At 45.4% G+C, this 18,254-nt stretch overlaps 1 protein-coding gene and 1 pseudogene across 2 annotated transcripts in view; one reads left to right on the top strand and one right to left on the bottom strand.

The window, feature by feature from the left end:
- PSMG1 (proteasome assembly chaperone 1) overlaps positions 1 to 18,254 on the top strand; it is a 150,360-nt gene that overhangs the window by 50,629 nt on the left and 81,477 nt on the right. Inside the window, exons 7-8 of one of the 2 annotated variants that reach the window (XR_010154514.1) lie at positions 10,493 to 10,555; positions 14,270 to 14,459. Coding sequence is in view for 1 of the 2 variants with exons in the window: in XM_063803635.1 (XP_063659705.1) it covers positions 10,493 to 10,531 (39 nt within the window). In the remaining variant the exon portion in view is untranslated. Of the gene's footprint in view, positions 1 to 10,492; positions 10,556 to 14,269; positions 17,677 to 18,254 lie in introns of those variants that run through there. The other variant, XM_063803635.1, reaches the window with a different exon arrangement.
- On the bottom strand, positions 2,897 to 3,905 carry LOC129138294 (large ribosomal subunit protein uL23-like; annotated as a pseudogene).

Raw genomic sequence — 18,254 nt, 5'->3', positions numbered from 1 at the left:
GAGTCATGATGGAAAAATAAGATGGAAGGAACCTGGGTACCAGAATGTGATTTTAGTGTATCATATGAGTGGCCATGTGTAGCAGTATGAGACATTCACTTCAGACTGTCATAGGTGAGAGAAACAACCATTTATTTCATTTAAGACACGAATTTTGTTGGCTATTTTTGTTATAGCAGCTAGCCTAACTAATTTCCATAAGAAATAAAACATACAATTCCAGAAGAAAAAGCAATAAAATAATAAAAACTGGGCAAAAGACAAATAAAGACCCTTCACAAGAAAATAAGTATAAAAAGATGGAAAGTTTTTCCATCTTGTTCTCCTCCCACCCCCTGGCTCCTAGAACAGAAACCATATTATTCTTAAGAAAAGTAATGTCTATTTTCTCTGAGACATACTTTTTACCTATCTGACTGGCAATGTTAAAATGTTGATGGTTTCCCATGATGACATTGGTGTAAGGAAACTTTCCTTCTAATATACAATTCTGTTAGTAGAAAGTTAATTATGTGTAACTTTTCCAGAAGACACACACACACATACAAAACAAGCAGAGTACTAGAATATATTTGGGATGTATAGTAATGTCTATAGTCTGCCTACTCATGCAAATAAAAATATACAAGTACATATTTCTGAGTATATGCATAATCATTTTTTCTGGAAGGAAGTTGCAAGGAATTGTTAACCAGTGGGTAGAATGACTGGGGCTGAGGTGAAAATGTCATTTTTCATTTCATGTCTCTCTTGACTGCTTCAATTTTATCACAATGAATTTTTATTTAAAAAACACAAATGGATTATCTGGTGGTGGTTTGGATGATTCTGCCTTTTCAGCCAGAATCATCTTTTTTTTTTTTTTTACTGCAAATAATTTATGCCAAGAATTTTACTGCCAAGAATTTATGTGTGTGTGTATATGTACAAACACACACACACACATCTGCACATAAATAAAAATGTATACTCTATCATTTTTACAAAATCAACACAGTAGAAAGGAATTTAGGGCTTTAGCAGGGGACAGGTTGGAAAGGGATGGTACCTCTATATGATGGAATATGACTGAGCCATGAAAGGAATGAGGCAATTCTGTATGGACCCACATGGACAGATCAACAAGACAACAGGGAAAGAACGGTTTTTCAACAAATGGTGCTGGGAAAACTGGATCTCCACAAACAGAAGAATGGAGTTGGACCTTTTCTAACACCATATAGAAAAATTAACTCAAATTGGATGAAAGACCTAAATGTCTTTGAAAACTATAAAAGTCTTAGAAGAAAACAGGGCAAAATCTTCATGACATTGGATTTGGTGAGGATTTCTTAGATAAGGCACAAAAGGCATGAACAACAGAAGAAGAAAATAGGCAAATTGGACTCCATGAGGGTGAGAAACTTTTGTGCATCAAAAAGACACTTTCAACAGTAAAAAGGCAACGCATAGAATGGGAGAAAATATTTGCAAATCATATGTTTGAGAAGGGATTAATATCCAGTATATATAGAGGACTAAAAATCAACAACAAAAAGACAAACAACCCAATTGAAAAAGGGGCAAAGGACTTGAATAAACATTTCTCTAAAGAAGATGTATAAATGGCTGGTAAGCACATGAAAAGATGTTCAACATCATTAATCATTAAGGAAATGCAAATCAAAACTGTAATGAGATACCACCTCACACCCATTAGGATGCCTACTATAACAAAAACAGAAAATAACAAGTGTTGGTGAGGATGTGGAAAAACTGGAACTCTTGTGCATGGTTGATGGGAAAGTAACTTGTTGGAGCTGCTGTGCAAAACAGTATGGCAGTTTCTCAAAAAATTAAACATAGAATTACCATATAATCAAGCAATTCCGCTTCTAGATATAGATCCAAAAGAATTGGAAGCAGGGTCTTGAAGAGATATTTGTACACCACATTTACAGCATTATTCACAACATCCAAAAGGTGGAAGCAATCCAAGTGTCCGTCAGTGATGAATGGATAAGCGAAGTGTGCTACGTATAACAATGGAATATTATCCAACCTCAAAAGGGAAGATTCTGACACATGCTCCAACATGAATGAACCTTGAGGACATTAGGCTGAATGAAATAAGCCAGTCCCCAAAAGACAAACACTATGATTCCACTTACATGAGGTATCTAGAGTAGTCAAATTCATAGAGACTGAAAGAATGATGGTTGCCAGGGGCTGGAGGGAGAGAGATATGGGAAGTTGTTGTTTAATGGGTACAGAGTTTCAATTTTGCAAGGTAAAAAAAGTTCCAGAGATGGATAATGGTGATGGCTGTACAAAGATGTGAATGTACTGAATACTGCTTAACTATACGCTTAAAAATAGTTAAGAGGGTACATTTTATTTTATGTGCATTTTACCGCAGGAAAAAAGGAAGAAAAAGCAACCAGCAGAAACAATGTGCATATAGCACAACTATAATTTATCAAAATATATATTGTTTGTTGTACGTGTAAAGAATTTCTGAAAGAACACACAAAAAAACTGTTGACAGTAGGGAGATTGGGAAATCAGATGACAGGGAGACCTTTTTTATTGTATACCTTCTGATAGTGTTTGGAATTTTAGTTTGTGATGTACACATCTTTTTGAATTTAAAGCAAATTATTGATTACATTTACTTTGAGGTTGATTTCCTAAATGACTCTGGGGGCAGCCAATGAGGATTATACTGATTCCTTATGTTGGTTTCTGCTGAGATATTTTGAGTTGTTGGATTTTGGTTTCTTTTATCAAACTCAGTTTTCCAAAGGATAATACTTAATTATTTAAGAGGAGAACAGTGAGACAATTAGAAATGTAGTTGGATTGCATTTGAACAACTTGAATTAATATATAAAACAGTAAAGGAGCTTTCTTTTTTTTATGGTGAGAAGGTATACATATATTTAGAATTAGCCAGCTGGACTCAGTTTAGATGATCCCAATTTTGTTGGCAACATCCAAAGCATCGTAATCAGGAGCCAGTGGAACATATGCCTTCTTCTCTCCATCAGGCCGAATCAGGGTGTTGACCTTGATCATGTCAATATCATAGAGCCTCTTCACAGCCTGTTTGATCTGGTGCTTGTTGGCTTTAACATCCACCATGAACACACGTGTGTTGTTGTCTCCTGTCTTCTTCATGGCCGACTCAGTGGTCAGCGGAAACTTGATGATAGCATAGTGGTCAAGCTTGTTTCTCCTGGGGGTGCTCTTCGAAGGATATTTGGGCTGCCTCCGGAGTCGCAGTGTCTTGGGCCGCCGGAAGGTGGGGGACGTGTGGATCTTCTTTTTTTTTGTGGCTGTGAACACCTTTCAACACTGCCTTCTTGGCCTTTAAAGCCTTTGCTTTGGCTTCGGCTTTAGGAGGGGCAGGAACTTCCTTCTTCGCTTTCAGCACCGTCTTGTGAAAAGGGTCAGCATTTCTTAAACAACAAATAGGGCAACAATCTAGAAAGCATTTGGCAAAACAAACAAACAAACAATGAATATATATAATCACTAATTTGTAGGGACTGTGCTTCTGTGATGTCTAGTAGAATCCAGGCACTATGAAGGAAATGCGAATACATCTGTGCTGGGTAACGAGTAGTTCCATAAACAATTTTCACAGCTAATGTTGATTATTGTAGATCATCTGGCTAGTTCATTTTGATTAAATTATCTGTTTAGAGACAAGGAAGGATAAACAAGACATTGCCTTTAGGGAAGAAAAGAATGAGTGGAAATGTATTTTTATCCCTTTGAGTGATCCAGCATAAGAACTTTGGATTTGAGTGCACTCACAGGTCCATGGGGGAACAGTCATTAGGTAGTAAGTGGTGTTCGCTGGAGAATGGAACAGCTTCCCGGGCTGGGAAAAAGATGCATCTAAAGCCCAGGAAGTGCATGGTCTCACTCTGCCGTTTTCATTAGGCAGCTTTGTTCTTTTAAAATGCAAGATAAATGCATCTGCCTTAGAACTGAATTCTCCTGTAATAGAATTTTTTTATTCTAAATCTTTAGCTGAAATGTCCAATTATTTAAAATAAGTAATAATTTACACCCACTCTTCCGCCATTGAGAACTTAAGGCACAATATCTTGGCTTCATTGCTATTGCCGTTTGGAGCCGGATGCTCCTTCACGTGGGGCTGCCCAATGCACCGTAGGGTGCTGCACAGAACCCCTGGCCTCTACCCGCCAGCTACCAGTACATCCTCTTCCCCGGGTATGCCAAGCAAAAATGTCTCCAGATATTGCCAAATGTCCCCCAGGGGACAAAATCATCCCTGGCTAAGAACCGCTGCTTCAGAGGGTGGGGACCGAGAGAGGGCAGGATGGAGGGGGCCATCCACACTTGCGATGCTGCTGGGCCTGGGAGCAACATGAGCTCCCAGCTTCCTCCAGCCCTTTCCCTGCAAGGGGGAATGGCCCAGCTGAGGGGCTGGGATTTTCAGGGGCCTTATTTCAGTGAGCTGGGGTGGGCAGGAGTTTTATATGCACATATATGTTGAGTATAGATCAGGAGTGTGACTGCTGTGTCGAGGGGCTGCATATGCTCAACTCAAATAGATATTGCCAGATAGTTTCCAGAAGTGATTGACCAGTTTGCACTCTGAGTAGAGTGGCAAAATTGTGAGGGGATACTGAGCACTTCCAGGTCTTGGGGACCTGGCCAGCAGCTCCGACAGGCAGCCCCAATCTCTCAAGTCCTCATAAAAAATGAGTGCCTTCTTTGGACATTACAGGCTCATGGGACCACCTCCTGTTTCATGAGGCCAATGGCTGGGCCTGCCTTTTCACTCAGAATTGAGAAATCATGCAACAGAGGAGCCTCTAGGTGGCACTGAATTCTGAGGCTTAGAGGACTTGGGCCTTTCCTATCCATGCTGCGAGTTCATTGTGACCTGATGCTGGCCTGGTTGGCCAGCTGAGCCCTGCCCTGCACCTGGGCTCAGAAATGCTGTGGGAGGGGTCTCAGCGGGTGGTGAAAGGCTCTTTCCTGACAAATGCGTGTGTGTGTGTATGTGTCAGTGTGGTGTGTGTGTCTGGTGTGTATGGCCTATGTGTGTTCATACATATGTGCTGTGTTGGTGTGTGGCATGCATGTGTGTGAGTACATGTGTGCTGTGTGGGTGTGTGGCATACATGTGTGAGTACATGTGTGCTGTGTGGGTGTATGGCATGCATGTGTGTGAGTACATGTGTGTTGTGTGGGTGTGTGACATGCATGTGTGTGTGTACATGTGTGTTGTGTGGGTGTGTGACATGCATGTGTGTGAGTACATGTGTGTTGGGGATGGGTGGGGAGGGGAGGGCATGCTGAGCTCCTGAAAAAGTTTTGGTCCCTGCTGGAGATTAGGAAGTCAAGCAGAAATTTTTTAGAAGACAACAGTTTACCTGCAGGACACACACACACAAATTAATTTTTTCAAGTACAAAATTCAAAGCCACAAAAAGTTACACAGTGTAAAAGCAAGTGACCCTTCCGTCCTGCCGCAGCCTCTATTTGTCCCTTTTCTGCAGTGAAAATAGTGTAAGCACAGTGAAACGGAATATATATAACATATCATCTCTCTCTATAATCACTATATAAAATTAATGTATACATATCAAATACAAATTTGTATATATTTGAATATATTATGTATATTATATATATATCATTTTCTTTGGTATGTGGTGAGTGACAGGGTCTTATCTGGGCCTTCAGGAGTGATATTTGCTGCCTGGGCTCCTGTTGGTCTGCAGGCCCTTATGCTACAGAGTAGGCAGTAGCAGTGGCAGGACAAGTGGGAGGAGGGAGGTTCTGGCAGGAGAAGGTCCCTCACCCCCGTACACACTTAGATGCACTGATGTGTGTGCGTGCACACGTGCAAACACACACACACACACACACTTGATCCTTTGGTGTTTATTCTACGATTGGTTATTAACAGATTTGGGTGGATTCCTTAAAAGGAATTCCTTTATAGAGTTAGGAGTCTCTATTTAGAGCTCTGTGTACATGCAGGATGTGAGTTGAACAAGCTCTCCCAGGAGCACAGTTCTGGAGTGTGTGTGTTTTAAAAGCTCGGCTGCTATTTTTGGGAACGATGCTGGGGAAAGCGATCTTCGCAGGGAAGGGCAAGAGAGAAGCTCCTCCTCTACTCCACTTCTTTGTTGACCACAACACTTAGTGTTGCTAGCAGCATCCCTTGTGCAGTTCTTGGAGGTATATCACATCTTTTTGGCTGTAACTTTAGAGGAGTCTTAGGTTTCTCCAGCATCTTCAGTTTTGACAGATGGGCTGACTGGAGTTCATTAAAAAATGTCCATGTGTGTTCAATTTGCTGGAAACACGTTGGTTCTATTTTCTTAAAATGGGACACGTAAGAGTATTTGAAGATGGTTCAGGTCTCTTCCCATCCACGGTGAGACCTCCTGCTGGGGGGCTGCACTCCCAGCCTTTCTCCAGCTTCTGTCACTGTCTCCAATGAGACTGATACCCCTAAGGACCTCTCAGATGTGTGACTTTCAGATGTAGTGTTGCTTGAAGAGATGTCTGGGGGTCTCAGGAGCCCCTCAAACTCAGTGGTACATCAAAGCCAAGGGGGACCTGTTTCTGGTGGGATGGTGGTTGTATTTGAGGCCTGCAGAGCTGGGAGAGGGGCTTGACTCTGAGCTCCTCCTCTTAAAAGCTTGAAGCTCTGGGAAACTCACTGACCCACCTTAAGCCACTCAGTCCTATCCCTGACTATCATTTTATTAAAGTCTATCTCTCCCTTTAGATCTAGTAATATTTGCCTTATATATCTGGTGGTCCAGTGTTGGATGCATATATGTTTAGAATTGTTATATCTTCCTGCTGAATTGATCCCTTTATCATTATATAATGACCTTCTTTGTCTCTTTTTACTGTTTATGACTCAAAGTCTGTTTTATTGGATATGAGTGTAGCTAATCCTGCTTGGTTTTGGGTTTCTGTTTGTGTGGGATGTCTTTTTTCATCCCTTTACTTTAGGTCAATATGTGTCTTTGGAGGTGAAATGAGTTTCATTTAAGCAGCATATAGTTGGATCATTTGAAAAATTCATTCAGTCTATATCTTTTAAGTGGAGTGGTTAATACATTTTCCTGTCATTTTATTAATTGATATCTGATTGTTTTGTATATCCATTGTTCCTTTATCTCTTATTTATGATTGTGGTTTGGTAATTTTCTGTAGTAGTAACATTTGAGTCTTTGCTCTTCCTTATTTGTGTGTTTGCTTTTCCAATGGGTTTTTATATTTTTGTGTATTTTAATTATGGTAGATACTGTCCTTTTGCTTCCAAATGTGGGACTGCCTTAAGCATTTCTTGTAGGAATGGTCTAGTGGTGATGAATTCCTTTAGCTTTTGCTTGTCTGGGAAAGACTTTATTTCTCATTCATTTATAAAGAAAAACTTTACTGGGTATAGTATCATTTCCTTGGACAGCAGTTTTCTTTTCTTTCAGCTCTGTGAATATATTATTCCACTCTGTCCTGGCCTATAAAGTTTCTGCTGAGAAATCTACTGTTAGTCTGACTGAGGTTCCCTCATAAGTGACTAGATGCTTTCCTCTTGTGTTTAGAATTCTCTTTGTCTTTGATTTTTGACAGTTTGACTATAATGTGACATAGAAAAGACCTTTTTTTGCATTTTATTTGTTTGGGGGTCACTGAGATTCCTGTATCCAGATGTATACATCTCTTGCTAAACTTGGGAAATTTTTCAGCTCTTATTTTGTTAAATAAGTTTTCTATTCTTTTAGTTTTCTCTTTACCTTCTGGGACACCAAAAATTAGAATATTTTGTCACTTTATAGTGTCCTATATGTCATGTAAGCTTTGTTCATTTTTTTTAAGATAGAGTTTTGCTCTGTCGCCGAGGCTGGAGTGCAGTGGCGCGATCTCAGCTCACTGCAACCTCTGCCTCCCAGGTACAAGCAATTCTCTGCCTCAGCCTCCCGAGTAGCTGGGATTAAAGATGCCCACCACTACGCCCAGCTAATTTTTTTCATATTTTTAGTAGAGACGGTGTTTCACCATCTTGACCAGGCTGATCTTGAACTCTTGACCTCGTGATCCACCCGCCCCGGCCTCCCAAAGTGCTGGGATTACAGGCATGAGCCACCGCACCTGGCCTAGCCTTGTTCATTTTTATTCTTTTTTCTTATTTTTATCTGACTGGTTTATTTCAAAAGACCTCTCTTCAAGTTCTGAAATCCTTTTTCTGCTTGATCTAGTTTATCGTTGAAGCTTTCAAATGTATTTTATATTTTATTTAATGCATTCTTTGGTACTAGAATTTTTATTTGATCCTTTTTTTATGATACTCATTTCTTTGGTAATTTCTCATTCATATCCTGAATTATGTTTCTGATTTCTTTGAACTATTTTTCTGTATTCACTTGTATCTCACTCTCCTTCTTTAATATCATTATTTTGAATTTCTTTCCCTGAGATTTCATAAGTTCTTTTTGATTTGGATCTGTTGCTGGAGAATTATTGTGTTCCTTTGGTGGTGTTATATTTCCTTGCTTTTTCATGTTTTTTTCTCCTCACATTGATATCTGCACATCTAGTGTAACAGTCACTTCTTCCAATTTCTTGAATTTGCTTTCATGGGTGGGAACTTTTTTCTGAAGATGTATCTGTAGTGTTGAGTAGGGCACTTTGGTTTCGATTGTGGGTACAGTAGCATAGTTTCTGTGTGATTTCTTTGGCCTAACAGTGTCAGTGGTGTTTGATTTCCTCAGTGGCTTAGGATGTGGTTATTAGTGGAGGCTGTGGTCAAATTTTGCTGGGGGCAAAGATGCCAGGTTGGCCTGTCCTCAGGTCCCAGTGGTAGTAGCAGTGTGCCAAGTGTGCCTGTCCTTCGGCTTCAGGGATGTGTACGCTGGCACCAGTGTTAGCAGGTAAAAGAGAGCTGATTTTTGGGACTCCAGGCAGCTTACTCAGATACCAGTAGTGGTGGGCCAGGCAGGTGGGCAGGTTCTTGGGCCCCTAGGCAACAAGCATAGTGTGGGTGATGGCAGTAGCAGTGGCAGGACAAATCTCTGGCTCCCAAGCAGTTTGTGCTGGTGTTGGTGGTGGCTACAACATGCTAGGTGGGCCAGTTGCCAGGCCTGCAGGTGGCATGTGCAGGTGGGTGCCCACTGTTGCAGGGATGGCAGGTTGGATGGGCCTAACTTGAAGCCCCTGGGAGGAGGGCTCAGGTGTCAGCGGTGGGGACTAGGCTAGGCAGTCCTCAGTCCTCTGGTTGGCATGCCTGGACACTGGGGGTGCAGAGCCAGGCTGGGTAGACCTGTCCTCAGACCCCCAGTGGTGCTTGCAGGTCCTCGTTGTGGTGGGCAGGGGTGGGGTGATCCCCAGGCCCAAGGTGTGCTGCAGCCCTGCTTCTGGGGAAGGCTAAGTAGCTTTCAGTGGCAGCAGCCACATGCAGGTGGCTGAGGAGTGCACACTTTGTGTGTGCATTGGCACCTGTGACTGCTGTGGGCAGGGGGGTTTGTTTTTAAGGTGCATGAAAATGCGTGGCAGCATCACTGCCAGGGGCAGTGGGCTCTTTGTTACTGACTCGCACTTCAGCCCTGGGGGCAGCCGTCAGTCATGGTAGCATCTGTGGGCAGGGGATGTCAGTGGGGCTCCAGGGATGTGGAGATCCAGGGGCTATTGGGTCCAGGATGCAGTCTGGTGAGGGCTAGGCTCTTATTGTGACACCCTGCTGTAGCTGCCTAGGGTGGGGGTGAGGTGGGACCTAGCACGAGTTCCCCTCTGGAGCAAAGCCATCACATGGTCTATAGGCAGCATCCTAGATAAGTCTTTGGGGCTGTGAGAGTCTAGGGGCTTTCCCGTGGCTAGGATGCAGGAGTCTGCAGTGGAAGTGTGGACCTCCAGGGGTCACTCACTCACCCTTTCCCTGCACTGGGAGCCTCTCCAGGATCCCAGCTGACCCCTGCCAAGCAGGCTGCCTTGCTTTTCTCGCCTTCCTGGCTTTAGGTGTTTCTTGTCACTCTCTGTTGAATTCTAGTGTTCTCTTAGATGATCTGTTCAGAGTGTGACCATCTACTCGCTATTTTCGGTCTTTGTTGTGGAGGGGGTGAGCACCAGAAGCCTGCAGTTAGCCATGCTGAAGCCCTGCTGAGAACCTAATATTTTTGACTCCTTGCTAATTTTGACAACAAAACTTTCTTTCACTAACTTTATACTGATCCTTACTTATATCTTTTTCTTGGATTCATTTTTTTTCTTCTGCCAGAGGAAACCCTTTAAGAATTTTCTCAAATAGCGCTTTATGGAACAAGTTCTTTGAAACCATCTATATATGAGCCCGGAGCTATTACTTTTTTGTGTTAAATAATAATCTAACCAGATGCACTGTTCTAAGTTAAAATGCTCTTCTTTAAAATATCTAAGGTATGACTCCATAGTTTTCTTGTATCCTGTTGTTACTGAAAGGCCTGATAAAAATCTTATTTTTGTTCTTTTGCAGGTGTGGTGGGCTGAACCGGGTCGTCTGAAAGGATGTTGAAATCCTAATGCCTTTGGAACTAGGGTAATTGCAGATGTAATTAGTGAAGAGATGAGGTCTTACTGCAGTAGGCTGGGTCCCTGATCCAGCACATTGATGTCCCTCTAAGAAGAGGGGAAGAGACACAGAGATGCAGACACTCAGGGGGAAGGCTGCACGAGCAGGGAGGCAGAGGCTGGGAGTGTCGTGTCTACAAGTTGAGGACGGTGGCAAAACCAGAAGCTACGAGGGGCATAGAATGGAATCTCTCCTAGAGCTTTCCGAGGGAGCGTGGCCCTGCTGATATCTTGATTTTGGACTCGTAGCCTCCAGAACCATGACGGAATACATTTTTGCTGTTTTAAGTCACCCATTTGTAGTGCCACACTTTGTTCTGGAAGACCTAGGAGACGAATCCAGCAGGTCACCGACTTTTTCTCCTGGAAGATATAACCTCTCATGTTTTTCTTTGCTCTTCCTTCCTGCTGCCTGGCTGGCGTGGGTTCTGCCTGTCCTGTTCACTGCCGCATGAATCCTGTCAGTCTGAGGATTTATAAATGCATGTGACTTTTTCATTTTAGTTTTGGGAGACTTTCAGTTATTGTTTCTTGAGCGACCTCTCCCCCGTGCCCTTTTTCCGCTTCTCTCTCCTTTTAGGGAGCTGTTGCTGCCCCTCCTGTTCTCCGCCTCACCTGACTGTTCTGCCCTTTCGGCTTCTCCTCCCTTCCTGACCCCGGACCCCCAGTGCACTCTTTTTTTTTTTTTTTTGAGATGGAGTCTTGGTCTGTCACCCAGGCTGGAGTGCAGTGGCATGATCTCAGCTTGCTGCAACCTCCAGCTCCCTGGTTCAAGCAATTCTCCTGCCTCAGCCTCCTGAGTAGCTGGGATTATAGGCGCCCACCACCACGCCCAGCTAATTTTTGTATTTTTAGTAGAGACGGGGTTTCACCATGTTGACCAGGCTGGTCTCAAACTCCTGAGCTCAGATGATCCGCCCGCCTCGACCTCCCAAAGTGCTGGGATTACAGGTGTGAGCCACCGCGCCCCACCCCCCAGTGCACTCTTCAATGGGTCTGTCCTGCTTCTTAGCCCATCCCTCCTGTCCTTTATTTCATCAATTCTGTTTCATATCTAGCATCAGCAAGTGTTTCTTCTTTCTGTTTGCTTCTGCTTTGTGTTTCCCAAATCCTCTGTTCTCGCACTGGGGGCGTCGCTCGTGTTCACTATGGATTTTCGCTGCCCTAGCTTGGTTCTGTTTCCTCAGGAAAAGGTGATTCTGTGGATCTTTCCTCTCACTAGGGACTGTGCTCCTGGTCACCTCCCTGCGGGCTTGACCGTGATTCTGCTGGGATGATTGAGGGGTGTAGCTGGAATTGTCTCCCTGGGTATTGGGTAAAAGACTAGGCCTAATGTGGGGTCCCTCGGGTGAGTTTCAGGAAGACAGCAGGTTCTAGTGTGTACAGGGCCCACAGCCCCTGTCCCTCAATCCCTTTTTGTTCCAGGTACTTCTCTCTGTGGGGAAGCCACCCTCCACCCATTTCCCTGGGTAGAGCTGGGGAGGGCAGCCTTTGCTCAGGGGTCTACCAGGGCCTGGCTCCAGAGCTGCTGGGAGTCACCCTGACTGGCACTGAAGCCGCCTCCCCATGGCGGGGCTGGCCTGGATGCTGGCCGAGGCCCATCTGTGGGTGTGCACAGAGGTTGTTTCCTCCTCCGCCTTCTCTTTTATCGGGTCCTGAGAACCCTGAGGTCCCTGCCCAGCCTGTGGTCTTTGGCTGAGCAATGCAAATGTAATGGGAACCAGGAGGTGTCTTCCAGGTCCCATGCAGGCCTGGTCTGTCCTGGCTACTCCTAGGGGAGAGAACAGGCCTTTCCAACCCCATCTGAGACCCTGCTGGGACCTCTGCATCCACGCTACCTTCCTTCCCTGCTATGCACACCACCCCCAGCAGAATAGTTTGGATGTCGTCTCCTGTAAATCTCGTGTTGAATTGCAATCCCCACTGTCGGAGGCGGGGCTTGGTGGGAGGTGGTTGGATCATGTGGGCAGATTTCTCATGAGTGGTTTAGCGCCATCCCCTTGGTCCTGTCCTCGTGATAGTGAGTGCTTGGGAGATCTGGTTGTTTAAAAGTGTGCGACACCTCCCCTCCATTCTTTCTCTCACTCCTGTTCTGGCCATGTGACATGCCTGCCCTTGCTTCGCCTTCTGCCATGAGTAAAAGCTCCCTGAGGCCTCCCCAGAAGCTGAGCAGATGCCCTGCGCCATGCTTGTACAGCCTGCAGAACCGGGAACTAGTTAAACCTCTTCTTTATAAATGATGCAACCTTAGGTATTTCTTTATAGCAATGCAAGAATGGCCCAATACACCCAGTGACGCTCCTGGGTTCCTCAGAGCTATTTTGTCAGCTGATGAAGAGGCTCGTAGGTCCAGCCAGTTCTGTGATTGCTTGTTTTATCTCCATGGATGGGGAGGGGGGTCCTGTCAGGGAGCTGGCAGCCCGTACTTGTTTTCCATTTTGTGTGGACATCACACAGCTCTTTGAACAAAGCAAGAGTCTCACTCATGGCTTCTTGTGTTCTGAGATGTACTTAGATCCTTAAGCAGTGTCCGTGTGAACATGGGACAGCGAGAAGGCATTTGGACTCCTCTTCTGGGCCTTGTGTATTTTGTGGTGCTGAGGGGAGGGCAGGGCGAAATGGGGATGCTGTCTTTGACATGCTGCACAGGCCATGAGCCTGGCTCAGCCTACACTGTAGCGCAGGGACCAGGGCAGGGGAGGCCCTTTTATCTGTTGCTCCTGACTTGGCGGTTCTGTCCTAACAGCAGCAGGGTGGGGACTGCTGAGGATTCAAGAAAAACCAAAGCTCCAGGAAGGATCTGGGCCGATGTGAGGCCCAGCCAGGGGCTGTGTATTGAGAAACAAGGACCTTCGGGGACTATCTGGTGGGGCGAGCTTTGCATGGTGGGGTCCTGGGGTGCGCTGGGGTTTTGATCACCACCCAAAGTCTTCATGCATTTGAAGTTTTATAGCCCAGTAATCCAAGGGGGCTGTTTCCTCCCACACAGTCTGCCCATTTAGGGCTGCTTGGGGGAGCAGCCCTGCGGCAGAATGACCCTGGCCCCTCCCTCTGGGCCATGCATTACAAGGGAAAGGCTGAGCCGCCATCTGGGCATGATGCTCGGAGGGATTCCTTCTGCTCATGGCTGCACTTCACGGTCCAAAATGAGCACCAGCCTTTCAGCATAACAGTGCACAGCCCAGGGTTCTGGAAGGTTCTGATTCTCATGAACCCCAGACCTTGTTCACGCCAAGTGAGCGCTTCAAGATTTTTCCATGGTGCCAACCAGGCCCTTGAGCTTGCGGAGTGTGAGTCCCAGAGGCCAGCAGGGTCGCTGCATGTAGACCAATGACTTCTCCCTGCAGACCACACGGGCAGGGCCCAGGACCTGGGCTGCAAACTCAAGGAGGCCCTCACATTCAGGATGTGCACCTCTGCACTTCCCTGCTTCCTACACCTCACCCCTTCCCGGCCTAGACCATGTGCTGTCCACTCAGCATGCGTTTACTGAGGGTCCATTCTGTGGCTGGCTATGGGCTAGGCACTGCTGGGGTCGTGGAGGTGGAGGAAACTCAGTTTCGGCCTCTGCATGACTTACAATCCATTTGGGGAGCCCATATGTCTACCAGTATATTAGGGTGTTCCAGAGAAACAGAACAAATAGGATATCTCTCTCCTTTCTCTCTCTCTCTCTTTTAAGGAATTGGATCATGCAATTATGAGAGCTGGCAAGTCTGAAATCTTCAGGGCAGGCCCATTGGCTGGAGAGCCAGGGAAGAGTTGATGTCTGAAGACGATTGCCTGGCAGAATTCCGTCTTCCTCCAGGGACCTCCATCTTTTCTCTTATGACCTTCAATGGATTGAATGAGGCCCACTCTGATTATGGAGGGTAATTTGCTTTACTCAAAGCCTGTTGACTTAAATGTTAATCCCATCTAAAACATATCTTCACAGTAACGTCTAGACTGGTGTTTGACCTAACAACTGGTCACCACGGCCTAGCCAAGTTGACATATAAAATCAACCATTGCAACCAGTAACTACTAAAAAAAGTCAAATGCAATAAATGCATAATTGCACTGGAAGTATGCAGTGGCCCAAGGACCAGTGACTCTGGGGACTGGGAAAAGCTGCATGGAAGAGAAGATATCTTGGAGAAGGAAGAGGAGATTCCATTAGGCCTAATGTGGTGTGTGGTGGGGAGGCGCTCGTGGCCTCTGTCCTTCATCCCCAGCCCTTGTCTTTGGCATGGGCCTCCAAGAGAGTTGGGAGCAGGAAAGACCCTGGGTGGGCTGTTGTGCGTGAGGGGCCCAGAGGTCCTCGTGAAGCTGTGCTGTGCATGAAAAATCCACAGTCGGCTCCAGTGCTGGGCTGTTGAGCCTGGACCTGGAGGGTTGAGGTCGCAGCATCTTGAGCCCAGGTCAAGCTCCTTGCAGGAGAAGCACTGAACTCTTCTGAGACATCCTCAGGAAACATGCAGTGCAGCCCTGCTGGAGTCCGGGGTTGGGGTAAGGCTTGTAGAAAGCTGCCACAACTCCCCACAAAGCCTGACAATGGTCTGACAGCTCTGCTGCCTCCCCAGGGGCTGGAACGCACCACTCCTGGTGGGGGTGGAGACTTAGGAATAATATTGACGTTGATTGATGGCATATTGGCCTGTATGGGTGGCTCATTCCTGCTTCACTGTCCTCAGCGAGCAAGGCACCAGAGGGATCATCTCCAGATGCCCAAAACCAGAGAGATGGAAAACATCATTCCAGGGCAAAGTGTGGTACGGGTTTCTCACTTCCCCTGGGAGCTGGTTGTGGGTCACATGACGTGTGCACAGAAAACACTCTGGCTTTCTGGGCTGGTCCTGCCGTGTTATTTGGAGGCCATTCAATACCTTCACAGTGAGGTTTCATTTTCCACTCACGAAGGGCCCAGAGCTCCCCAAGCTGCAGGGTAACACGTCTGCTATTGTTGAAAGGACAAGACACTCATTGAACACTCAACCCTTGGGTAGAAACACTACCTCACAGGCTGCGGGTGGAGCACAGGGGCAGGCCCCAGCAGGAGGTCCCATCCCAAGCATGGTGTTTAGAATGACAGTTCCCTGGCAGGGGGCTGTGCTGAGGTTGGCAAGCTTGGCTGTGGTACTCACTGACTTGGAATGTCAACCTCCCAAGGGGGGCTGTGCCTCCCAGCACACACAGGGGGGTCAGCAGTGTGGGGAGGGGAGGAGAGACCTGTGGAAATGACCACATGGCTGAGCTGGCCTGGTGCGTCTTGGGTTCAGGGTTCACTCGTGGGGGCATCTGACATCTGCTCTGTTATCCCTCCTGGGGGTGCCTTTGGCAGCTAAAAAACACTACCTGAACAGTCTTCTCGTGTTCAGGTCTTATGGTCTGCAGAGGGCAATTTATATCTATGAAGCAATAGTGACTCATGAGAATGCATTCAATGCATTCAATGTCCAAGCCCAGTGTCTGGTCTCACTGTGTCCTGGGTTATGTGCAAAGCTTGGGATGCAGGTGGCTGAGTGGTCTGTGATGGACCCCGTCTGTGTTGAAGGAATGTTTGCCTTATTCTGGAAACTTCTTGAATCTGCAATGACCCTTAATGATCCCCTACAGAAGAAATCATTGTTCCCCTGAGAGCTGTGTTCTAAGATCTTTGTCAATGACTTTCATTTTTGATGAATTTTAGCTGAATATACAGAGTATTTGCCATGACATTTTCCTAGGAGTGGGATAAACTTGTTCCAAGCCATCTCTGGTAGACTCATCTGTTCCTTCTTGTGCCTATCATAGTGCGTCCAAGGTGGTTTATGCACGTCCCTTACTGACTCTTAATGTCCCTCTCAGAAATTAGCCAGGTCAATATGACCATCTTCAGGAGAACACTCTTTTATTTACACCGGGCCCTTATCTAGAAATCTAAAGTAGCACAGAGTGGTTTCCTGTGTCCAGTTCAATCCCCCAGTGCAGTGCCTGGCCTGGGTGCTACTGGCAGAATGCACTTCAGTTTCCGTAACCAGGCGTTCCTCTTTCAAGGAACACGCTGAAATTCAGGGCAGATTCTGAATCATTTTGAGAGAGGGAAAAAATCCTACTTGAATGAGGAGACCTGGTTTGAGTCCTGCTCCTGCTGTAGAAGACCTCAGAGAAGTTAGTTTTTTGCCTTCCCTGTGCCTCAGTTTCTTCACTATAAAGGAGTGGCCAGTACCTGTACCATGAGGTCATTGTGAGAATTGGACAAAAGGATATGTAAGAAATAGTATCAACTGGTAGAAATGTTGTAAGAGGCTATTTTTCTTCTCATGGTCTTATCTCCTCTGACAGCACAACTTTTTTTTTCTGGAAAACTTTTTCTTGGCCGGGTGTGGTGGCTTATGATGGTAATCCCAGCACTTTGGGAGGCTGAGGTGGGTGGATAATTTGAGGTCAGGAGTTTGAGACCAGCCTGGCCAACATGGTGAAATCCACCTCTACTAAAAATATAAAAATTAGCCGGGCATGGTGGTGGGTGACTGTAATCCCAGCTACTTGGGAGGCTGAGGCAGGAGAATCGCTTAAACCTGGGAGGTGGAGGTTGCAGTGAGCTGAGATGGCGCCATTGCTCTCCAGCCTGGGCAACAGAGCGAGGCTCTGTCTCAAAACAAAAAAACAAAAACATTTTTCTTATGTTGAGCAGAAATCAGCTTCCTTATGTCTTATATCCGGCAGACCTAGTTGTTAGCTTTGGAGCAAAAAAAGTAACTCCTAACTCTTATTCCAAGTGACATTCTTATGGATGTATAAGAGCTTTCCTGTCCATCCACCTTACCTCTGTCCATACTAACGCTTGACCCCCTCCACTATCACAGTGCCATTTCAATGCCTGGCATTATCTGGGCTGTCTTAAAAGGCTGTGCCCAGAAGAGAGGAGAATTCTCCAAACAGATGTAGTATATGCAGCTGTGTTCTCAGAGGCCTTTACTGTGTATTTTCCCTGCCTGTTCAATTGTAGGATTCTGAATGGCAGAGCCCCTTTCTGTCATCTGTCTTTTCTCTTGCATTCCAATGCCAGGTAAAGTTATTTTTATATATTGGATAAATAAAACATGTCATGGGCAATAATAATAATTCGCTTCAAGAGAGTGGTAAGTTGAAGCTAGTTTCTGAGAAAGGATTGTTGAATATTTGGAAATTTTGAGATCTGGTTGTTAAATGACTGAGAACTTCAAATTAGCCATGGTGGGATTATTTACACTTTGGAAATTGGCAAATGCTACAAATGAAGATTTTGTTTTTCCTCCCAGAGAGCTGGTTTGCCAGCACAGCACTGCTTTAAGATGAGAAAACCTCCTGTCATTCATTCCCGGAGAAAAATGACATTGACTCTCCCCTGCCCGTTGTTCAGAGGATAAAATTTAACTATGTTTTTTGTTTGTTTGTTTTTGTTTTTTTTTGGTTCCTGGAATATTTTTTTCTCAAGAAAGAATAAAAAGTAACCCTGGGCTAAAGATGGGCAACTGGAAAGAATGATAATGTTTCCAGGCACATGGAACCCATCTTCCTTCTCCTCCTTTTCTCAGGAAAGCTTTGGTTCAGCCAGAAAATCTGGCTGAGAAAAATATAAGACTTTGCAGACACTCCTCAGAATTTTAAACCATAAGTTTTACTGTCATCATTTTAGACACTTATTTGCTTTAAAGAAACTG

This window comes from Pan troglodytes, chromosome 22 (genome assembly GCF_028858775.2).
Source record: "Pan troglodytes isolate AG18354 chromosome 22, NHGRI_mPanTro3-v2.0_pri, whole genome shotgun sequence".
NCBI classification, from domain to species: Eukaryota; Metazoa; Chordata; class Mammalia; order Primates; family Hominidae; genus Pan; species Pan troglodytes.
Note: the sequence above shows the minus strand (reverse complement) of the source record. Positions and strands in the feature narration are given on the sequence as shown.